General features: G+C 37.1%; 1 protein-coding gene across 12 annotated transcripts in view; it reads right to left on the reverse strand.

The window, feature by feature from the left end:
- Positions 1 to 22,814, reverse strand: part of CEP128 (centrosomal protein 128) — a 381,907-nt gene that overhangs the window by 62,045 nt on the left and 297,048 nt on the right. For all 12 annotated transcript variants that reach the window (XR_011431914.1, XR_011431913.1, XR_011431912.1 and 9 more), the window contains one exon: positions 8,303 to 8,352. Coding sequence is in view for 9 of the 12 variants with exons in the window: in XM_070249369.1 (XP_070105470.1) it covers positions 8,303 to 8,352 (50 nt within the window). In the remaining 3 variants the exon portion in view is untranslated. The remainder of the gene's footprint in view (positions 1 to 8,302; positions 8,353 to 22,814) is intronic.

Below are 22,814 nucleotides of genomic sequence, written 5' to 3' on the forward strand. Positions count from 1 at the left end.
CCGATTTAGCACAATGTTGACAGGAATTTACAAGTGCTAAATAAGTATCTGTAATAGGTTGAAACATAGTATTAGTGAGTTTTCAAGATGCCAGACAGAAGAAATCCTCTATAGTGTTTCTGGAAAATTAGCCAGAGATGGGAATGGGAGATAGCCCTAGAAGTGAGAATTATGAGTTTATTCCAATGATGTCCTATTAATGCTTAGAATCTCAGAGATTTGTTTTATGAGTCAATAGAAACTGTTTTAACCAGAAGTGTATTATTGATGAACATTTGCTTCCCAATCTGTTACATAATAGTCATTATGAGAAATACTGCTCTTTATAACTGTCCATGTTATCAGGAGATGGAAGACAAAATGGAGAACATGTGTTATGGTATGAATGTTTGTGTCCCCCCCAAAATTCATAGGTTGAAATCCTAACCTCCAGTGTGATGCTATTAGGAGGTGAGGCTTTTGGGAGGTGATTAGGTCACACGAGGGTTCCACCCTCATGATTGGGATTAGTGCCCTCATAAAAGAGACTCCAGAATGCTCTCTCTGCTCTCTGCCATGCAAAGACACAGCGAGAAGACAGCTGTCTGTGAACCAGGAAGTGGGCCCTCACCAGATCCTGAATCTGCTGACACAAATACTGAATACAGATACTGAATCTGCCTTAATCTTGGACTTCCCAGTATCTCGAACTGTGAGAAATACCCGTTTCTAGTTTAAGCTACCCAGTCTAAGGTATTTTTGTTGTAGCAGCCTGAATGGATTTAAGACACACGATTATCTGTCTGAAGCTTAAGGCCTATGTAGGGATGTGACGTGAGAAGAACTAGCAGATACATATTATGGAGAACAGTCTCCAAATGATCACTTAAACTGCAACTCAAATGAAATTGCCCCAAATTGTAACACTACAATTGACTCGGGAGACACGGCAGAAAATTGCAGACAAGCTCAACACTGTGAAACATCATAAAGTGCGTAGTTTTCATTTTTCACAAGAAAACGTAAGCTGCTTTTTACATCTTTACATCAGCCCCAGTGCCCGTGGAGCCCAGAGCTCAGACTCTGATAAACATACCAAGGGATGTTTTACGGAAGTGTTGCTTTTCATGGAGTCAAGCGCAACGGGGACAATGTATGGAGACAGACAAAAGAACTTCCCTCGTTGTGGGAGCAATTTAGAAAATCTCTAACACAAACTTGGTTCATTTTCACTACCAAGTTTTTTAGTAAATTTTCTGTCACAGTAAAATTTGGGTTTTTGAGCTCAAAGATCACACTTTATCTTTGCATTTTTTCCTAATGTTTCCAAATGGCGTCTCTTTTTTTCAGAGGCTTTTTAGGAGCTTGACTCAAGGAGACTGCTGAATCCTGAAGACTGGTGCTTTGCATCCCTCTGGATAAAAAGAACCAGGCACGTTTTTATAGTTTTTATTCTCAAAAGAAAATGATCTAGTCAATCAACTTCCACACATTCAGACACAAGAATACTTCACTCTCAGGGCATTCTATTTTCCAGTTTAATTCTGTCATAAATTTGGAATTAAAATTAAGTTGCAAATTTCAGGTAAAATAGGGTGATAAAATTTAATGATCACTAAAATTTCAAGTGGAATCTATTTTACTGAGCTTGGTTCCCTGCTCTCCTGAGGCCTCTTGACGTAGTAAATTGAAGTGTGCAAATCTAATTGGCTGAGACCCTGCTTGACCCTAATACAGACCGCTAATGTTTTATCTCTGTTGAGACCTCATACGGAATTTAAGGCTTAGCAAGCCTTTTCACCTTTTGAGAAAATAGAGATTTTAATGAGCCATTAAGTCACCTAGCCCTGAAAGTGGCAGTGTCGCCCCATCCTCCATCCCCCATAATCACCCATGTTTTGTTTTGTTTACATCATTGCTCAGAATAGTTTTTTTTTTAATCATATATCAGAAAAGGAAATCGAGATACATGGTGATTTGCCTTTGTTCTGGGGAATGCATCTTGGAAAGAATAAGTAGGTATGCATTACATTTTGGTTTCTAAAATTACACGGGTTCCATTATAACTCTCATGAGTCAACCGAGAGATAAGCAGGATACTGAATTTACCTTCTAGTTTAATAAAGCCTTAAACAGTCAATCCCAATTTATCAATTTATTCAAATTGGGACTTCTAAAAATGTACTTTAGCATCTCCCAAGCAAATTAAAATTTCTGGGGAAAATTAGGAATTGCTTTAACCAATCCTTCAAATCTTCTGGAGATTCAGTGACAGACCACAGCATCCCACTTCACCCTCACTTTCCCTTCTAACGTAACTCAAGGACTTTTAGCTGCCCCATCCCTGCATTTCTACCCATGATCTCTAAAATCCCCAAACCACTCTGTGGTTTGCAAGTACAGGTTATGGGCATTCTACAGTCAGGCAGAAATGACTGACAGCAAAACCACGGAAATTATCTAGTTGGTCTGTCACTAGCCCAGTTTATCACATGGTTGTTTACCAGGATGGATTGGCCATCTACCGGGACTACTGAGATGTCAATGAGCTCTACTGCCAGCCCCTGCCAAGGCAATTTATTTGCCCATGTCAAATTTTTGCCTTTGGTGGTTTTTCCTGCCCAGTTTATTTCCAACAATGTGCCTGCCAATTCTACACTGGAATTCTTTTCCATAATACCCCTATATTAATATTTATTAGACCTGTTGCAAAAGAACTAAGAAATTCAACTTCTATTTTTTTCTTCAAAACGCAGTGCTGCCATAGGCTACTCCATAAGTAGCTGAAATGAAGTAATGGCTGAGGGAAAGATTATCTTCTCCTTCCTGCTCATCTCAAATGCCCTTGCCTAAGCACTATATAGGTGACAAAAACAAATCAAACACCTGCCCTCACTCCCAAAACATTTCTAAAAAGTAAATCAAATCCTTCAAATGGAAGGTCCAAGACTATTTTTAAAATATCTGGGAGAGAAATTAAATATAATTATAGGTCATCTGAAAACAGTATGTTAATAATGCTGCTTAATATTCTTTCAAGGGCATAGCTTCTGGAATGTCTTAGGAAAAATATATTACTTTTTTAAAAGAACATAAACCCAATTTGTACAAATTAAATGAAGGATTCAGCTCACTTCTAAAGAAAATACTGATACTAAAGAAAGTGCCCAGAAGTACTCGTGACATTTAGAGACCCAACAACTAAAATGTTTCCTTTTTCCTCTTAAAATAATGAGATTGATACTCATATCTAGCCCATAAAATCAATTTCATTATTGCCACATTGTGACTTTTTTCATCTTTTCATTATGTGTAGTAGCTATCCAAAGATGTAACACTTCCTTTAGCATAAGCTGACCAAAATCTGAACTTAAAATCACTGTTGCCCATGGAAGGAGAAGGGGAGTAGGTGAGAGAGAGGGAGAGGATGAAAGAGGGAGGGAGGGAGGGAGGGTTCCAGGAGGGCAGGGACCTTTACTGCTTTGTCCCCAGTATGCAGCACCATGTCTGGTATACAGTAGGTGAAAACAGTCAGTGTGTGGAATTAATATTTATGGAAGACCTGCCAGGCACCAAGGTTTCTACATTTCTTATCCTAGTTAATTCTCCCAACAGTCCTATGAAGTATCATTATTGTCCCCGATTTATAAATATGGATATTGCCTCAAAATGACGTAAAGATGGCCCAGTAAAAGAGGAAAATGAATAAGAAAAATCATGTTCATAATCATCTAGTTTTATCTCATTTAAAATAAAATGAAAAGTGAGATGACTAAGTTAGCATAAGAGGAGGGGCATATACATTTTCCAGATACTGTTTAGTGACTGTCATAGGGAGCACTTAGAAGCTTTTCATAACTAAGCACGATACTCTGTTGGTGCGATTTGCAATCTGGGGTTCACAAAGCAACATGGGGAAATGCAAGAAATTGATGAAAGGCAAACTAGTAAAGTAGGTTGGTAATTAAAAAAATGAAAACAAAAACCAACAACAGCACCTACTACTTACCAGCCATCACAAGGAAGGTGTCAGTCACCGAATACTTTTCAATTACATTGAGGAAACATGGATTACCTTTTGTATCTATTTAAAATGTTTCAGCTGATCTTGAGTGGATTAAAGAAGGGATTTGCTTGCTTCACTGTACCTCAAACCAATATGCAAATACGACTCTGATACCATACCACACATTGATAGTCAAAGACAATACTTTGCTTTTAAGAAGAGTAGCACACAATGTAACTGCAAATGAATGTCACACAGAAAAATGAGCTAGACGATGTTAAGCTCCAGTGAAGAATTTTGGTAATTACCAGCTGCATTGTAAAAATCACTGTCAAATATGTCTGTCTCCGTTGTTTATGATTCCTCTGAAGATTGAAAACATTCTCCTCTATGCTCCCCTCCCCAGTCGCCATTTTATCCTTTTCCTTTCCCACTGATTTCTACCACTCATGCCAAATTACTCACTTATTGACCTTTGGTTTCAATACTACATTCAAAGAGGGAGGGAGAACAGAGCAGGATGGAAAAAAGGAGGGAGAAAGCGTATGTGTTGTTTTTTAATGGGTAGGTCTTAGAACCAGGAATAGGTACTATATAAACAAGAGACCAGTAAGGTGGCATTCATTTGTTTATTTAGTCAACAGAAATGTACAGAGTACCTATATGGTGAGGTGCTAGGCTAAGTAGAGGATATTTGGGAAAGTGAAAGACATGAGAGTTGCTTTATAGGTATGATAGGAAATTACAATTCATCATGAATTTTTATTTTAAAACCTAAACCCTTAGTTTAGTGGGTTTGAGGATTTAACAAATACTTATTCAGTTTTACTGATTACTTTCCCTTAGAAATAGTCTTTGCTAAACTTCATGACGCTATGCTCTCCTGAATTTATTTTTCTTTATGCCTTAGACTCCTTGGCAGGATTTTCATCCTTAGCTTGTTACTTAAGTGTTGATGTTCCCTAGGGTTCTGGCTTAAGTTTTCATCTCTTTATGCTACATACTTCCTCTGGGAGTTCTCATTGCTCCTATGAGTTTTAGTAGCATCTAGATAATACGGAGACCAGATCTGATGATACCAAATTCTGCATGTTCAGTTCAAACTCCTTCTGAGCTCCAGACTCATATTTGAACACCCTCTTGACATTACCACCTGGATATTTCAAGGTACCCTACCTCAAAATATCATAAATTGAACTAATCAAGTTCCCTTCACTCTCAATGATAAACATAACCATGCATGAAGTTGCCCAATCAAGAAACCTAAGAGTCATTCTTAACTCCTTACTTCTTACTTCCTAACAACCAATCTCAAAGTTCCATGGATTCTTATACCCTAAAATATATTAAGAGACCATCCATTCCTCTTCATGCTCTCTGCTACCACCCAATTTAGGTCACCATCATCTCTTGCCAACATTCTCACAAACACGTGCTTAACTGGTTTCCCTGGTTTTAATCTTGCCTGTCTCCAATTATTTTAGACCTTATAGCCACTTATCTATTAAAAATGCAAATTTGATCATATCATTCCCTTGTTTCAAACCCTTTACTGGTTCCCCACATACTAAAGGTAAAGTCCCAACTCCTTTACGAGGTCCTTTAGACCTCTACAAACTCCTGTCTTGCCTCTCCTCTCCCAGATGCTACATTCCACCGTAATGAAATTCTTTTAGTTCTTTAAACATGACATTGAAGTTTTCTTTTACCTTAGGCCTTCCCATACCCTTCACACCGCTAAAACTTTTCTTATCTTCACTCTAAACTAGCCGATGCTAACTCTTGGTTATCATTTAAATATTGGCTTCCTTTGGGAAGCCTACTTGAATTGCCACTCCACCCCAGCTCACCCTACCCACTTCAACCTCTGAGGCTTGCACCCAAACTACCCTTATCTCCATCAAACAAAGAAAGGTGTTATATGTTCCCACAGTGACTTACACATCCCCTCTAATATCATTTTTTAATATTATAAACACCTATTTAACATTCTTTTCCACTAATTCTGGTGTACAGAGCAAGAAACTATCCAGTATAAGCAGCTTGCCTTTGTATCACTATCATGTAGTACAGTGCCTTGCACAGAATTGGTGCTCAATAAATATTTGTTCACTGAGTAAATGGAGGACCTTTTACTTAGAGGAAATTGGAAAAGGTTTGGAGATAAATAAACACCCACTACCCTTAAGGAGGATAACATTAAATGCAGAATGTCTGTTATACATAATTATATGATGATAATGAGTAAATAAAATTGACTACAATTTGGATACATGGGGATTTGCTAACATTGTAAATTGGAATTAAATATTTAGCTCTCCCTTCTGGGATAATCTAATCCACACTAAACACTTCTGGAAGACAGTTTTATGATTTTATATTACAGATGAGAGCATAGGCACAGCAAAGTTAATTGAGTTACTCAAGGTTACCCAGTGAAATAGAAGCAAAGCCAGGACTTAAAACTCATGTGCTATCATTTTGGTTTTTTGAAACAATTTTGTCTTTTTGTCCCCAAAATTCTATTGTGTGATGGCGGGACTTCAACCTATAAACTTTAATAGTCTTCTCAACACTATCACCTGTGATATTTATATTTAAATATAGAAACTAGGAATTTAGGCATTTTTTGACAGATTTTCCTCTCGTCTTTAAAATGAAACGCTTTCTGTGATGTGTCTCTGCACCCTTGTGCACTATGAGAGGTGTCAGTTCCTTCTTTGTTCTTAATAGAGCGTTAGTACTAGGCACTAATTACCACTACAAAGTGCCAACATTGAACTCTCCTGCTCTTGGACATCATATTAAATACTCTACATTTATAAACGTCCATAGTTAGTTGGCTGGTGCATTCTATTGCATTCAGTGAGCATTTTGGTAGAAAATGCTGCCAGTACTTAATAAATATTTGAGAAGCAACATAAGCTATTAAATTTAACAGGATTACTGGTTCCAATATTCATATTGCGAGAGAGATAAACTCAAAAAGGTTTGTGCTGCCATTTCAAAAGGCCAGATATGTACTATGTACCCAATAAATATGTTTATACATGGTACTCTGGGGCCAATGGCAAACACACTGCATAACCAAAATGCCTCAAAAGCCTTTATTACCTTCTCAGTATACCCATCTAGTGTACATAGAAGCTTTGCTTTTTATAATAACAAGCATTACTGATATTAGTTTCTCAGAGATAGACAGGGCTAGTATACACATTAGAGTTTTTCTAGCCCCAGACTGGACCAACCAGGGCTCTTTCTTTTTATACCTGAATATAGCTTAAGATGTTAAAAGAATTTAATCTGTACAAAATTGTGGCTAACACATGCCACTTTTGTTAGGTATATAGAACTATATTCTCCTTGATGATTTTCAGATCAATTACACAATTTTCTCTTAACAGATACATCATCAAATAGAAGAATCCTCAATTAAAGAATATTTCCCTTGCTCTTTGGGCTTTGTTTAACCCATCCTTCATTCGCCAGACGCAAACATCTTTACCCCTAAAGCCCTCAAGCCAGCTCATTATACCACTCTCCACTCTCACCGTGCAGCTCTAGGCCCAGGAAGAACTCTAAATGTCCAAAGTATTTACTGTTCTTAATCCCCAGTGTGACGTTGAGTGAATTGGTTCTGTCACGTGAGTATAACTGATTATGTTTCCCCTAATATAGACAGACACTTAAGTTACCCACTTGTAAGTTAGCCCAATGTAAAAGGAAGAGAGAACTTCCGTCAGATGCCAAGTTAACATCAATTGCTCATACCACAGAAACGTCAGTTAAAATTCTACTGCAATCTTTCAATCACAATTTTCCAGTCCAAGAAAGGTGTATAAATCCATAGTGAATTGAGAGGCATCTAAGGTAAGTCTTATGCCCCATATATGTGTAAATATTCTTGTTTGGCCATTGGTAGATGACATTCATGGAGTCAAAATATTGTTGACCTTCACTTGAAAATGTAGATTCCATGAATTCATCCTCATTCATCAGCCCTGTTTTTGGGGAAGTGACTTTGCAACGAGGTTGCTTTCATTTCCTAATGCTGTAGTCCATGTCAAGCTATACCAAGGAATAAAGTTCCTTTCAAGAGAGAGTAGCAGAGAGGCTGAGTCGGCTTCCTGCTTTAGGAGACTACAAATGCTCTCAAACACTTCTAAAGGGAAGCAAAGTCCAACTTGGGCTTTAAAGTTCTAATGTATGTTTTCACTCCGTTTGCCATAGTGGTCTGAATGTGACAATAACAAGGATTAATAGAGTAAAACAGTTTTCATCCCAAGGATACCTGCCCTATTGGAGAATTTACTTTACCTGCAGAGATTCCATTTCTTCATCTTTTCTGTGGGTCTCCTCCAGCAGATCTACAATAAGAAAGTAAAATACCCATCAAAATACAATGTAAAAATGGCTTGCCTCTTATTATCAAACTCAATTCAGTCAGTAGCTTGTATAAACTGTTGCCTGGAAAGAGAATTTGATGTTTAAGTGTGAGAAGCAACGTGAAATAAATGCCAGAGAATGAGACCAACTCAATTACAAATCCAAAACTATACCAATATTTTAGGAATTTGGTCCAGTGCTTATATAATTCAAAAGTAATACAAAATTTTCTTTAAAAAAAAAGAAACTTTTTTTCTTTTGAAAGAAAAATTAGAAGCAAACCACTTCCTCTTAAAATAAGCTCCCAAGCCAAGTTCCACCTCCAGAGTCAATTTTTATAACCAAATTAAAACAATTTGGAATAATGGGTGTCATTAACGGAAGCAGAACACCACCTTAACAGTAAAGTCATATTAATTATCATTTCACACTGAGAGGGTGGGAAGCATTGAAGCTACATCTGACTGGGAGTTTGGCACTATCTCAGAGAAATTGGTGGCTGGAAGGGAAGGTAGTCAACTGAAGAGAGTTCTGTCTAAATGCATGCGTACAGCCATGGTGTCTCAAGGCCCTACATTAATTTATGAACTTGCTATAAAGGAAAATATATTTGGCAAGCAGACTTTTCTGCCTGCAGCTAAACCACGCTGTGCTATGATCTTATTAGAGCTCACAAACCTAAAGAGGGCTGGGCTGAGTCAGAACTTGGATGAAAACTGGCAAGAAACACCTACAGCAGCGCACATTAATATTAGCATTTGCCTTACTCTATGATTGATATAGTTTACCAAGAGGCTGTGCCACATAAAAGGAAAATATAACTTACAGAAATTCAATATATATCCAAGAAAGGCAAATGCAAATGTTTTTAGCAAGCGCTGCACTGTATTACTACAGCAGGAAGCAGTAATATAGTGGGCAGCCAAGTCACGCTGGTGTATGTCGTAACCAGGCAGGCAATACACTGAAAGTTTAGGAGACCCTTAGATGATATAATTGATAGTGATGGCCCTTTGAGACTGCACGGCTAAGAGAGATACAGAGGAGTGGCAAGCAATCCTCTCAAGACACAATGCACTGGGATTAAGAATAAGAGGTAGTTTTTGCTCTGTATCCCATAGAGGAACTGACTTTGGCTCCCAGACCTCCCATATCAGAGTTATAACCTCTAACTTTAGAGCAGAATGCCAATGTATTAGGGGATATTTTTTAAAAGAGTTTTTGGTTGATATATTAGGTTTGAAGCTAACGATGGTTCAGAAACTAACTTGGGGTGTGGTAGATTAAGTGCGCTCAATCATTCCTCTCCCTCCATCCTCACTCATTTACATTGTGATGTGGTAGCTACTTTCATCAAGAGGCTACACACATCTACTTCCCACATCTTGCATCTAGGCTGGCCTCCTCACTTGATTTGGTAAACAAAATACAGCAGAAGCAATTTTGCCCCAATCTGTACTGAGGATTCAAGAGGCCTTGCACATTTTCACTTTTCCATTTGGAATTCTATCACTATAAACAAGCCCAGGCCAGCCTGCTAGATGACAAGAGACACATGGTCCAGGGCCCTTCCCACCCCTGACACACTGCAGGTTGCCCCAACTGGTAGCCAGCAAATGCCAAGAAGCAGAGCTGCCCAGCTGACCTGAAGATGACTACAGATGACTCAGATGGGAGCCTAATTGACACCAGAAAACCTGCCCAGCTAAACCTAGTGCCAAGTCCCACTCACAGAATTATGACCTAAATAAACGGAATTTGGGGATGGTTTGGTACCTAGCACTTACCAGCTGATAGCGACCAGCTGCTAACTGAACACCAACCACTTGGAATTTATTAGAAGGATGTAGGAGTAATTAACAGATACATGGGAAAAGAGGATCGAGATTCTGGAGAGAATAACAACTGGTCTGGGTGGGTAGGGATGCAGGTAGCATGAACTAGCGGGCATTTTATCCTGGTGCCTCTAATCTTTGTGTCCCTCCACTCAAGAAGAAATTCCATACAGAGAAGAGCTAATGAACCTAGCTTAGATGTCTTCCCTACTTCTTGGCTAGAGGAAAAGTATGGAGCGCTTTTATTGATAATCCCAAAAGGAGTGGATGAAGAAGAAAAAGGATAGCTTCCAAATGCAAAATCAGGGTACTGTTAACAGAAGGAGGAGGGATGGATACCAGACAGGCCAAAACAGCAGATGCCTACTCCAACTGGTTGCAATAAATTGTGTCTTCTGCACAGCTCTCTTCAATATTTCTGAGATATAAGATCACTGCTGTGCCCGTGTGTGGACGTGGCCATTTTGCCCCACTCCTTATGGATATTAGGAAGTTCTCAGAGCTGAGCGCCTTGTAATGAATTGCATTGTTTACTGGTACGGTGCAGTTGGAGTGATGGATAGCGGGGTCCACCAACCACTAAAGAAAACTGATCTTGTTCCTTCACAGTCAACTTGGTATGGCAAACACCAAACACTTTAGCTAAAACTTACTGGATAAATAATAGGTATTGGATCTCTTATATAGCCCAACTCAACTCACACATTTGATAAAATACTGATGTAAAGAAGGTCAGTCTAGCCTCAGCCCCTCATAGTAGAATTACTGCAATTTAAAAACTATGTTTTCAGTTTTCTCCAAATACATAAAAGTCATCCTGCTCTTTCAGAAAAGTCAATACAACTGGCAATCCTTGATTTTGGATGGCTGAACAAAAACAACTACAAAGGAATTCCTACAATTGGCATTTAAAATATAGAACTCCCCATCTCTTCAGCCCCACTGAGCCTCATCCCAGCTTCTATCAAGAGTATAAGTGGACATGTGTTTTTGTGTTTTCCTCTATGCCACATCCCTTCCCTTTGAGAACTTCTTGTTGCTCTTCTCCACGTGATTCCTGTGAAACTTTCAGTCAAGGTGCCTAACTAACTTCTCCTGCCACAAAAGTAGGTCACAACTCAGGCTGGATGGTCAGAGCACCTTACCACCCTGAGCATATAAGCTAAGCAACACCAGCATGAATCCTTTTCCAGGGACTAATATGGGTACCAGGAGAGAATCTCTCTCCTTCTGAAGCTGCATCTTATATTAGCCTGGTTTTTCCAAGGCTGTATTTTCTACTTTGTCAAAGAAACCTGTGCAAGAATGAAGCTGGCAAAGAAGAAAGCAGAGCCAAGAAACAGAGAGTTGGCTGAGGACAAGATCCACCCTTGCCTGAAGCCCACATAACTCTTGGACTTCTAACACTTTCTTCCCTTTTTTTCCTTCCTTGCTTTTACTTAAATTAGCTTTATTTGGATCATTGTCATTTTTAAAAGCTTCTGGAGATGTGGTTGTATTGAACTCTCCTGTCTCTATTTGGGAACTTGGAGAATTTAGAGTTGTCAAGAACTTTCTATATCAGTGAAACGTTTCATTCTACAATAAACAGATGAAGACATGAGGCTCAAAGAAGGCAAATGGTTTGTCTGAGATTACCTAGTTAGTGCTTGAGCCACAGCTAGACCTTGGCTCTCCTACCCTCCTGCCCTATCATCTATCATGTTCTCATTTGTACCACTCAGTACTTAACTGTATCCTTCCTCAGACTGCTTATTTTTTAAAATGCACACATTTGTATTCCTCTCACTTCCTTTAGGAGTTCTCTGATGTAACACCCAGGGCTTGAATGTCTTTATATCCATATGTTACCTAACTACTGCTTCTCTACCTTTGCTACTTAACTTAGATCCCCAAATTGCCTTCTCTGCCTACATCCTGCTCTACGCAACTGCTCACTTGTTAGGTGCATTGTTCAAGTACATGCATTTGGAATGATGAACAGGGTTATTAACCTGTGCTGATGAAATATGGCTACTGGGCAGCACTGAGAAGTGACTACTCTACTGCAAACAGACACAGATGAAAGAATGTAGGTGAGACCTCAGGACAGTGGAAGTGATGTAATGCTAAGACACCTGAGTGTGATTAGTGCACCTCGTTATAATGAATAATCTTATTGTTTTGTTCTTACCAGCTTTAGAACAAATGATCAGCATGGAAAAAGCTGAAGGGCAGCTCTGCTTGCTTGCTCACCACCGGCATGTTCGTGTTTTGCTTTATTATTCTCTGGTTTGCTGTTCAATACAAACAGCAATTCCACTGCCATGCAAATTGCTGTGGCTAAATGTGCTTCCATCAACATTAGTTAATGAAAAATGTTTTTGGTGAAAAGGGCAGCAGTCCTGTGTATTTTCCTTGGACTGGCTCCAACTCTTTAAATGAACTGATACTAACTCATTATGACATACAGTCATTAGAGGGGAAAAAAATCCCATTTAAAAAAGCAGGACAACACGGATGAGAATTGGAGAATCCCGTTGTTTTGCTTTTTTCCACTTTGCATTTCTCTGGCACACTCAGGGTAATATATCATGACCGTGTTTTTGGCTAAGACAGTCTTCTACCACTTCCTTCACGGTCTTTGCAACTAGTGGTCTGGCTGTTTAATGTTTAAGGATGTTTCACACTTTTTTATGTTGATTCTGGTTCCTGGTAGCCAAGAAAGCAGATAGGTTGTTTGTTTATTTGCTTTTAAAAGGAGAATCATACCCAGGTGTGCATGAGCAACACATCCATCTAGCAACTTGACCCTTCCCGGAAAGGTTGGAGATCAAGTCTAGAAATGAGTAGTTCTTTCTTTTTACTATAAAATATCTCATTCATGTTATAATTCAGCCTAGCTGGTAATGGAGAGAAAGTTACAGAAACAAGGGCTTCAGATATAGCAACATTTATAATAACAGCACTGGCCAGAACAGCACTGGCAGCAGAATATTGTGAATCAATGACTGCAGTTTAGAGAAAAGCATTTTGTTTCTGGCTCTTGTACCTCACTTAGTAATTCAGCCCTCCTGTTCAGTGTTAACTCTATGCATCCTGACATTTACCTGAAACAATAAACAACAAATTCTCAAAAGAAGTCAATATCTTTTAAAAAGTAAATTTGTGCTATTCCTCTTTGTGGGTGGCTGTCATGGTATAATGAAATAAATCAAATAAAACAGCATGCTATAACCCTTAAGGGGTCATAAATGAGGGACCTAGCTTCCCACAGTTGTACACTAGATACGCGAGGCACTAGCTACATGCTGAAGACAATGGCCAATTTCTCTTTTTCTTTTTTGGCTCCTACGTTATTAAAATCATTGACATTTTTAGGGACAGAAGGGGCCAGTGAAATAATCTAATCCCAGGGTTTTCACTTGTTTTTTAAAGTAGAATTCTGTCTTATGAATGAAGTCATACACACTTTCAAGTGCATATTATAAATAAATAATTTAAAAAGCTGAAAGGAAGCTGCTTTGGTGAAAGCACAAGTAGAGAGCCTGGGGCCAGCCTGCTGGACTTCCCTCCCATCATGGGGCAGACCCCTGGGGTGCCACGGATGAGCTATAAAGCTCCAAATTATGCTGACTGAAAACCACGGGTCTAATCCAACCACCTCACATTTTACAGATGAGGACTGAGTTCCGAGAGATCAAAAGCTTCTGTCAATGTCACACAGCTAGTGAACAGAAGTGTATTAACCTGAGCCGAAGGCTTCTGAACTGGACCAGGGTCTGGTACTTTTTTTCACAAAACAGTGGCCACCCTCCTTTGTCTTTCAAAATTTGTATTGAAACAACATAGTATTCCAAGTTCTACTATAAATGCCTATACATTTTCCACTGCCTCCCCAACGTAAAGGAAACTTTACCAAAGCACTTATGTAACATAAGTGAGAAGATCCACAGTCAAGGGCTGTCAAGAATAAAATTCCTCTACTCTGGGAGATGACATCAAAAGATGTGGCTTTGATGAGAAGCAAATACCTAGACACTTGACAAGGCGGTTGTCTTTGGCAATGTGTGTTCAACATACAATATACAGAATATCTCACAAAATAAAACAAAAAAAATCTGCATAAATGAATAGGTGACAGTTAAATAGTTCCTCAGCTTAATATAACACTTGTCAGTAAAGACTTTTCCTATTACACTAGTAAATAGGATAAATGAATAACAGTATCACTCTAAAATAGCCAAAATACCTAAAAAACAATCAAATGTTTTGGCTTTAAATCAGTGTACGTAAAACACTTAAAATAGTGTCTAGTACCCAGCAAGAATTATATATGTGTTACTCTTACTATTATTTTAAAAAAATTACCCTTCAGAATGCCTACTAAAATCAGGAAGATGTGTGGAAAAATAATCAGCTGCATTTTAAACAAGCAAAAAATTCCCTCAAGTATACTGCTTTTAGACTCCATCTATGATTGGTAGCTACATTATTTAGAAATCTGCCATATCTACTGCCACCCACTGGTACATATCTGGATATACCGCAATGAGTTAAGAGTTTTCTCATCAGGCCTGACCACAGAAAACACACAGGTTAAAATGAAGAACAACATTCAAAAAGTATGGCTATCCTCTGTGGTTTGTCTCAGACACTGAAACAACATACTGGTCTACAGATGGAGCCCAAATGGTCCAATAAATGAAAGGTTTATAACCCACTGTCTGTCTTGGGTATGTGGTAAAACATCCAAACACAGGTACTCATGTTTTATTTGATGTCAGTTCATTTCTGGTGAAACTTTCCATCTTGACAACTTTAGAGATTTAAAACCTCTTCTCCACCAAACTGCTACTCTACAGAAAACAACAATAATCTACCCCGTTCCACCTCATTCTCTGCTCGGGCATGGAGAAACACCAAGATATAGAACGGAAGTTCTGACTCAGTCAACGACTAAGATTTCTGTCATTTCCATTAGCAACAAGAGCAGAAAAAGTAAGAACATATTTTAGGAAACAAGTCACTGTCCTAAATTGGTCTAAGAGCTGTCTTGGTCAAAAGGATTATATGTGAAAATTAGCAAAATGAGCAAGAGAAGGTTATGATCTATTGTAAACACTACTTCAAGAATAAATTTCATATACTGAAATACAGGCGTAAAATCATATTTCTTCCCCTATATAGATTATCTCTAACTTGTGTTCACCTAACGGAAAGCTGGCTTTTGTTTAAATTCCTAAGGTTGGAAGGCAGTTTATTTTGGACTCTGTACTGGCTCTAGACTCATAAGGTGCAAGTGGTTATATATTTGGGGGATATAGAAATCCTGCGTATTTGACTTGTTATCTGATGATCTCCTGTTTATAGAAGCTACAAAGTCCGTGCGGGTTTCTTGATGCATCTACTACCAAACCAAACCTAGGCTTACTAGGCCTTCCAGACTCCTGGGTCTATCATAGATCTACTCTAAATGTATCATAGACAGAGTTCTGAAAACCAAACATGAAGAACAAATCTTGAAAGGAGTGAGAAAGAAACAATATCTTAGCTAAAGGGGGAAAACAGAATGCTAGTGACTTTCTCATTAGAAACCATGGATACCTGTCAGAATGGCTATTATCAAAAAGACAAAAAATAACAAGGATAGGCAAGGATGTGGAGGAAAGGGGACCCTTGTACACTGTTGGTGGGAATGTAAACTGGTGTAGCCACTAGGTAAAACAGAGGTTCCTCAAAAAAACTTAAAAAATAGAACTACCATACAATCCAGCAATTCCACTTCTGGGTATTTATCTGAAGAAAATAAAACATTAATTTGAAGTTATATATGCACCCCCTATGTTCACTGTAGCATTATTTACAAAAGCCAAGATATGGAAGCAAACGAAGTGTCTATCAATAGATGAATGGATAAAGAACATGTGGTATATATACAATGGAGTAATAGCCATAAAAAAGAATGAAATCTTGCCAATTCTGACAACATGAATGAACCTAAAGGGTATTATGCTAAGTGAAATAAAACAGATTTGTGATACTGTATGATTTCATTTATATGTGGAATCTAAAAAACAAAACAAATGAAGAAACAAAACAAAATAGAAAAAGACTCATAGATACAGGAAACAAACCAGTGGTTACCAGAGCAGGGAGGGTTTGGGGGGTGGGTAAAATCGGTGAAGGGGATTAAGAGGTACAAACTTCCAGTTACAAAATAGATAAGCCATGGGGCTGTAATTTACAGCATAGGCAATATAGTCAATAACACTGTAATAACTTTGTATAGTAACAGATGGTAACTAGATTTATCATGGTTATCATTTTGTAATGTATATAAATGTCAAATCACTATGATATATACCTGAAACTAAGAGTATACTGTATGTCAATTATAGTTTAAAAAAAAGAAAAAAGAAACCACGGAGGCCATAACATATTTTTTAAATGCTGAAAGAAAAGAACTGACAACTCAGAATTCTGTACACAATGAAAATATCCTTCAGGAATGAAGGTGAAGTCAAGACATTCTCAGGAAGAAAAATTAAGATAATTTGTTGTCAGCAGAACTACACTAAAAAAAAAATGATGAAAGAAAGTTCTCTAAAAAGAGAAGAAACGATGAAAGAATCTGAGACAATCAGAAAGAAAGAAGGAAACAAATAAAAAATAGGACAAACCCAATAGATTTCCCTTCTCCTATTGAGTTTTTAAAATTACGTTTGATGGTTGGAACAAAAATTTAACATTATCTGATGTGGTTCTAAATGTATATAGAGGAAATATTGAAGACAATTACATTATAACAGGAAGGGCAAAAGAATATGAAAGAAGAAAGTTTTCTACACTTTGAACTGGTAAAATGACAGTAGACTGTGATAGTTATACGTACATATAATGTAATGCTTAGAGCAACCACTAAAAAAGCTCTACAAAAAGATGCACTCCAAAACACAAGTGATAAATCAAAATGGCATTCTAAAAAAATGCTCAAATAACCCATAGAAGGGCAGAAAAAAAAGCAGAGAAGTAAAAAATACAGAAAAGAAATAAAATGGCAGACTTAAGTCCCAACATATCAATAATAGTGTTATATGAAAATGGACTAAATACACCAATTAAAAGATAGAAATTGGCAGACTGGATCAACGACAGAGAGATCCACAGGTCAGGACCCATGCATCTGACAATATGCTGTCTATAAGAAACTCACTTCAAATATAATGATATAAGCAGGACGAAAGTAAAAAATGGAAAAGGATATATCATGCAAACATTAATGAAAAAAAGCAGGAATATAAGATAAAGTAGATTTCAGAGCAAAGAGAAAATTACCAGAAACAGAAAGTGACATTATATAATGATAAAAAGGGCTAATCTACCAAGAAGATATAGCAATCCTATATATATACACATATTAAACAACAAAGCTGTAAAATATGTGAAGAAAAAACTGATACAACTGAAAGAAAAAATAGAAAAATTCAAAATTAAGAGTTGGAGACTTCAACATTCCTCTCTCAACAACTGATAGCACAACTAGACAAAAAATTGTCAAGGGTATATAGAAGCATATATCAATATATATAAGCATAAATATAACAGGAAAATCTCTAAACACTTGGAAACTAAACACTTCTAAATAATCCATGGGTCAAGGAGAACGTCTCAAGGGAGATTTAAAAATTTCATAAACTGAACAAAATTGAAAACACAACATATCAAAACTTGTAGGACACAGCCAAAGCAATGCTGAGAGGGAAATCTACAAAACTATATGCATGCAATAGAAAAGAGAAAAGCTCTCAAGTGAATATTCTATGCTGCCACCTCAAGATTCTAAAACAAGAACAAAATAAATCCCAAGCAGCAAAAGGAAGAAAATTATAAAGAACAGAAATCAATGAAATTGAGAATAGGAAAATAGAGAAAAATCAATGAAACAAAGAGCTGGTTTCTTACATATTTCAATAAAATTGACAAACCTTTAGCAAGGTTGACCTAAGAGAGAGACAGAGACAGAGAGAGACACACACACAAATTACCAACATTAGGAATGAAACAGGGGCTATCACTACAGATCTTGCAGATATCAAAAGGATATTAAGAGAAGACTATGAGAACTCTTCTGATATAAATTTGACAAATTAGATGAAATGGAACACTTCTTCAAAAAGCACAAAGTACCATAAGTTAACCAGTATGAAATATACAATTTGAATAGCCTTGTAACTATTAAGGAAATTAGAATTGTAATTTTAAAACTCCCAGAAAAGAAATCTCCAGGCCAGAAGGGTTCACTAGAGAATTTTACCAACTGTTTAAAGAAGAATTAGCCCCAATTTTACAGACTCTCTTCCAGAAAACAGAAGAAAAGGGAATAATTCCCAATTCATTTTGTCAAGCTAGTATCACCCTGTAGCCAAAAATATAAAGACAGTTTAAAAAAAATAAAAAGAAAACTGCAGCTCCCTCCCAAATATAGATGCAAAAATCCCTAACAAAATATTAGTAAATATAATTTAATAATATATAAAGAGAATTATATATCATGACCAAGTTTGGTTTATTGCAGGGATGTAAGGTTGGTTCTATATTAAAAATCAACCAATGTAATCCAGCATTTTAATATGCTAAAAAAAAATCACATAATCATATCAATTGACGCATAAAAACTACTTGATGAAATTCATCACCCAGTCAGGATAAAAAATTTTTAAAAACTCAGAAAAAAAAGAAATAGAAGGGAACTTCCTAACTTGATAAAGAGCATCTACAAAAACCTACAAGTAACATTATACGTAATGGTGAAAGATGGAATGTGTTCCCCTTAAGATCAGAAGTAAGGCAAGAATGCTTTCTTTCATAATTCTTATTCATCATGGTATTGGAAGATCTATCCAATGCAATAAAGCAGGAAAAGGAAATAAAATGTATATAGATTGAAAACAAAGAAATAAGCATCCCTATTTGTAGATGACATGATTGTCTTCATGAAAATCACAGAGAATCTACTCTGCTCTCCCTACCCCCCCCCGCCAAAAAAAAAAAAAAAAACCAAGCTCCTGGAATCAATAAGCCAACTCAGCAAGCTCACAGGATACAAGACAAACATATAGAAGTTGATTATATTTTAGTATACTAGGAATGAACATGTGGAGACCCAAATTAAAAATTACAATACCAGTTGAAAAAATCCCCCAAAATGAAATACTTAAGTGTAAATTTAACAAAACATGTAAAGGACTTATGTGCTGAAAACTAAAAAACAATTGTGAGACATATCCTGTTCATGGATTGGAAGATCACATCATAAAGATATCAATTCTCTCCAAATTCATATAAAAGTTCAATACAATTTCTATAAAAATCCCAGCAATATTTTTTGCAGCTAAAGAAATGATAATTCTAAAATTTGTACGGAAAGGAAAAGAAACTAGAGTAGCTAAAACCGTTTTTAAAAAGAAGAGTAAAATGGAAGAAATCAGTCTATTCAATTTCTAGACTTATTATATAGCTATATTAATCAAGACTGTGTGGTCTTGGTGGTGGTACACACACATACATCAATGGAACAGAGAGAGAACCCAATTACCGAAATGGAGAACAGATTAAAGGTTGCCAAGGGTTAACGATGGGGGAAGGGGGGCGGTAGAAGGTAAGTGGGTATGGCTATAAAAGGCAACATGAGGGATCTTTGCATTGATGGAAATACTCTGTATCTCTACTGCATCAATGTCAATATCCTGGTTGTAATATTGTACAATAGTTTTGTAAGATACTTCTATTGGGGCAAAATGGGTAAGAGGATCCTAATGTATTATGGGATCTATCGTTATTATTTCTCACAACTTCATGTGGATAGAAAATTATCTTCAAAATAAAAAGTTTAAAGAAACCAGACAGGCTTTAGACAAAATGGCAGATAATGGATATTAAAAGTTAACTGATTAATTACTTTTTTTTTTTTTTTAGCAAGATTAGCCCTGAGCTAACATCCACCACCAATCCTCCTCTTTTTGCTGAGGAGAACAGGCCCTAAGCTAAGATCTGTACCCATCTTCCTTTATTTTATATGTGGGACACCTGCCACAGCATGGTTTGATGAGTAGCACATAGGCCCACACCCGGGATCTGAACCGGCAAACCCCAGGACCCCAAAGCAGAGCATGCGAACTTAACTGCTGCACCACCGGGCTGGCCCCTGATTAGTTACTTTTTGAGATCAGTACCTAAAACATCTACCCTTTCCTGTCCATCCTCACTGCAACTGCCCTAGTCCAGACAGCCATATTCTCTTTTCTAGACAACCACAATTACCCATATTTCTAAAGTAAAGTATATGGTTTGACACTCTACTACTGCTAAAATAAGGAAAAAAGAAAACGTTGGACATGCTAAGGAATATAGAGCATGAGTGCTGGTATCAGAGTCACTGGGATATATCATCTTATCCATCTACTCCTCTTTTCTCCACTCTAAAATGGAGACAAAAATGTCAACATTATAGGATTACTAAAATGATTACATAAGACAATGTACATAACTTTTTCAATTAATAGTAATTATCATCACATTATTCATCACACTTATAAAAAGATATCATGATAATAATTGCTATTATTAATTATGAACATAAATTGTGTTGATGATTAGAGAGCCCTGCTTTTGCAAGAGAAATAATTGGGTAAAACTCCACATTGATAGGACAAAGACTCTCAATATTCTCTCAGATATTGTATTTGGTTCTGAAGACTGAGACTCTACAGTATTATTGCCCCCACTTCCCCATACCTTATAAACTAGAAATTAAGTCCTTTCTTGTGGATTTGAATTCATGGGGATCAATACAGTGGAAATGTTGTGAAACATACAATGCAGTTTTTATTAAATCCAAAATGAATGCTGTGGGGGGAAAAGTTGTCAGTAAAACTTTCAGAAAAACAACGATATCTTCAAGTTCTATACATTCTATTTCAAAAATATGTCCTGAAATTCTCACCTTAATTACTACAATAGCGTCCTGCCTGTGTTCCCTACGCTAAGTCTCTTATCATTCACTCTTTCCCCTACAGCTGCCCTCAGTTATGAATCTAAAAGAAACATGCTTAAATCACTCTTCACTCAAAAGACGTACCGTGGATTTGAATTGCTTATAGTTTTGGATTCCATCTGTGCTGCCACAAGTGACTGATTGGTCATGGCTTTCTGGAGTATTCTAGGGATATGCCTGAGCTCAGTGGAAAGAAGTTCTTAAGTTCAGTTTTGATGTTGTCCATGGATATAGAGGCATGGGAGAACAGTGAAATGTAGATGTCTAGTATTTTCCATGCTGAGATAGATAAAGTCCAAACTCTTTAGTATATCGTTTATAAAGGATCTGTCTACAAATTTACTTCTAAGACCATTATCTTCTGTCATCACTGCAACATCTCCTTGCATTATCTGTAACATCCTTCCTAGACGTTACTAACTAGAAAATATCTAACTACTCTTCAAATCCCAGCTTAAAACAAATATATTCTGTTGAGTTTCACAAACCATCCCATGCCCAAGCCACCACTCATATTCCTGGGGATATTGCTTCTGCTTCTGTGTTCCCAGAGTACTCTGTTTCTACTTTTTAAGTTTATTCTATTACAGTTAATCGTTACACATTTGGATCTGTTACTAGATTCAAAAGCTTTGATAAGTATCATATTCAGGAGCTTTAGCTCAGAATATTGTATATATTAAAGAAACATTTACTGAGTAAAGGAATTTTGAAGAAACCAATAAAAGCCAAACTCCTTACAAATGTTCATAGTGTAAATGGAGTCTTCTCCATTTGCTCTGGCCTTACATCCATACCATGATATCTGGAAAGCTGGAAAGGTAAATCCTGGGCTGATACAGAAACATCACAGACTTGATATACATCCCTCAAGGTAAGAACATTAGATGACAAACCAAATGAATCAAAATAGGTAAATGCTACCCAGCATTTCAAAACATTTTTCTGAAGTTATAATCACAATTTACTTCATTACAATTTATATTATTCTTCTATATTTTATCCCTTCTAATCTTCCTGAAATGTTTTTGATTTCCTATTCCAAAAGCAGTTATCCTCTGGCAAAAGTCAGAAGAATCTAGTCTGATCTGAAATCAGAATAACTTGACAAATAGAACAATCAAGGCAAAACCCATGACTACACAGGTTGATCAGCAATTTTCAAGTTCACAGCCAACTTTCTATGAAGCCCATTCAAAAAAGGTATGGTTTACTCAGTAGATGGAAAAAAGCGGAATGAGGGTCAGGAGACCTGCGTTCTAGTTCTTTCTCTGCTATTAGTTAGTTAACTAGATTTGTAAGCATGACCATTTAATCTTTCTTGGCCACAATGATCATATCAAGAAAATAACAGGAGTGGACTAGATTACTACAAAGTCCCCTCTAGCACTGAATTGAAGCACTGTACTTTAGTAGGTTGCTGCATGGTCTCTACATGTGAGTTTCTGTCGCTTAGTTGCGTGGCTCAATCTGCATGAGCAACAATTATCCACAATTAACATGGATGACAATCACCACCTTAAAACTTTTTAGAAACCCAAACAGATTCTTCACTTAGTTGAAGTAATTATTC

The sequence above is a fragment of the Equus caballus genome, chromosome 24 (genome assembly GCF_041296265.1).
Source record: "Equus caballus isolate H_3958 breed thoroughbred chromosome 24, TB-T2T, whole genome shotgun sequence".
Taxonomy (NCBI): domain Eukaryota; kingdom Metazoa; phylum Chordata; class Mammalia; order Perissodactyla; family Equidae; genus Equus; species Equus caballus.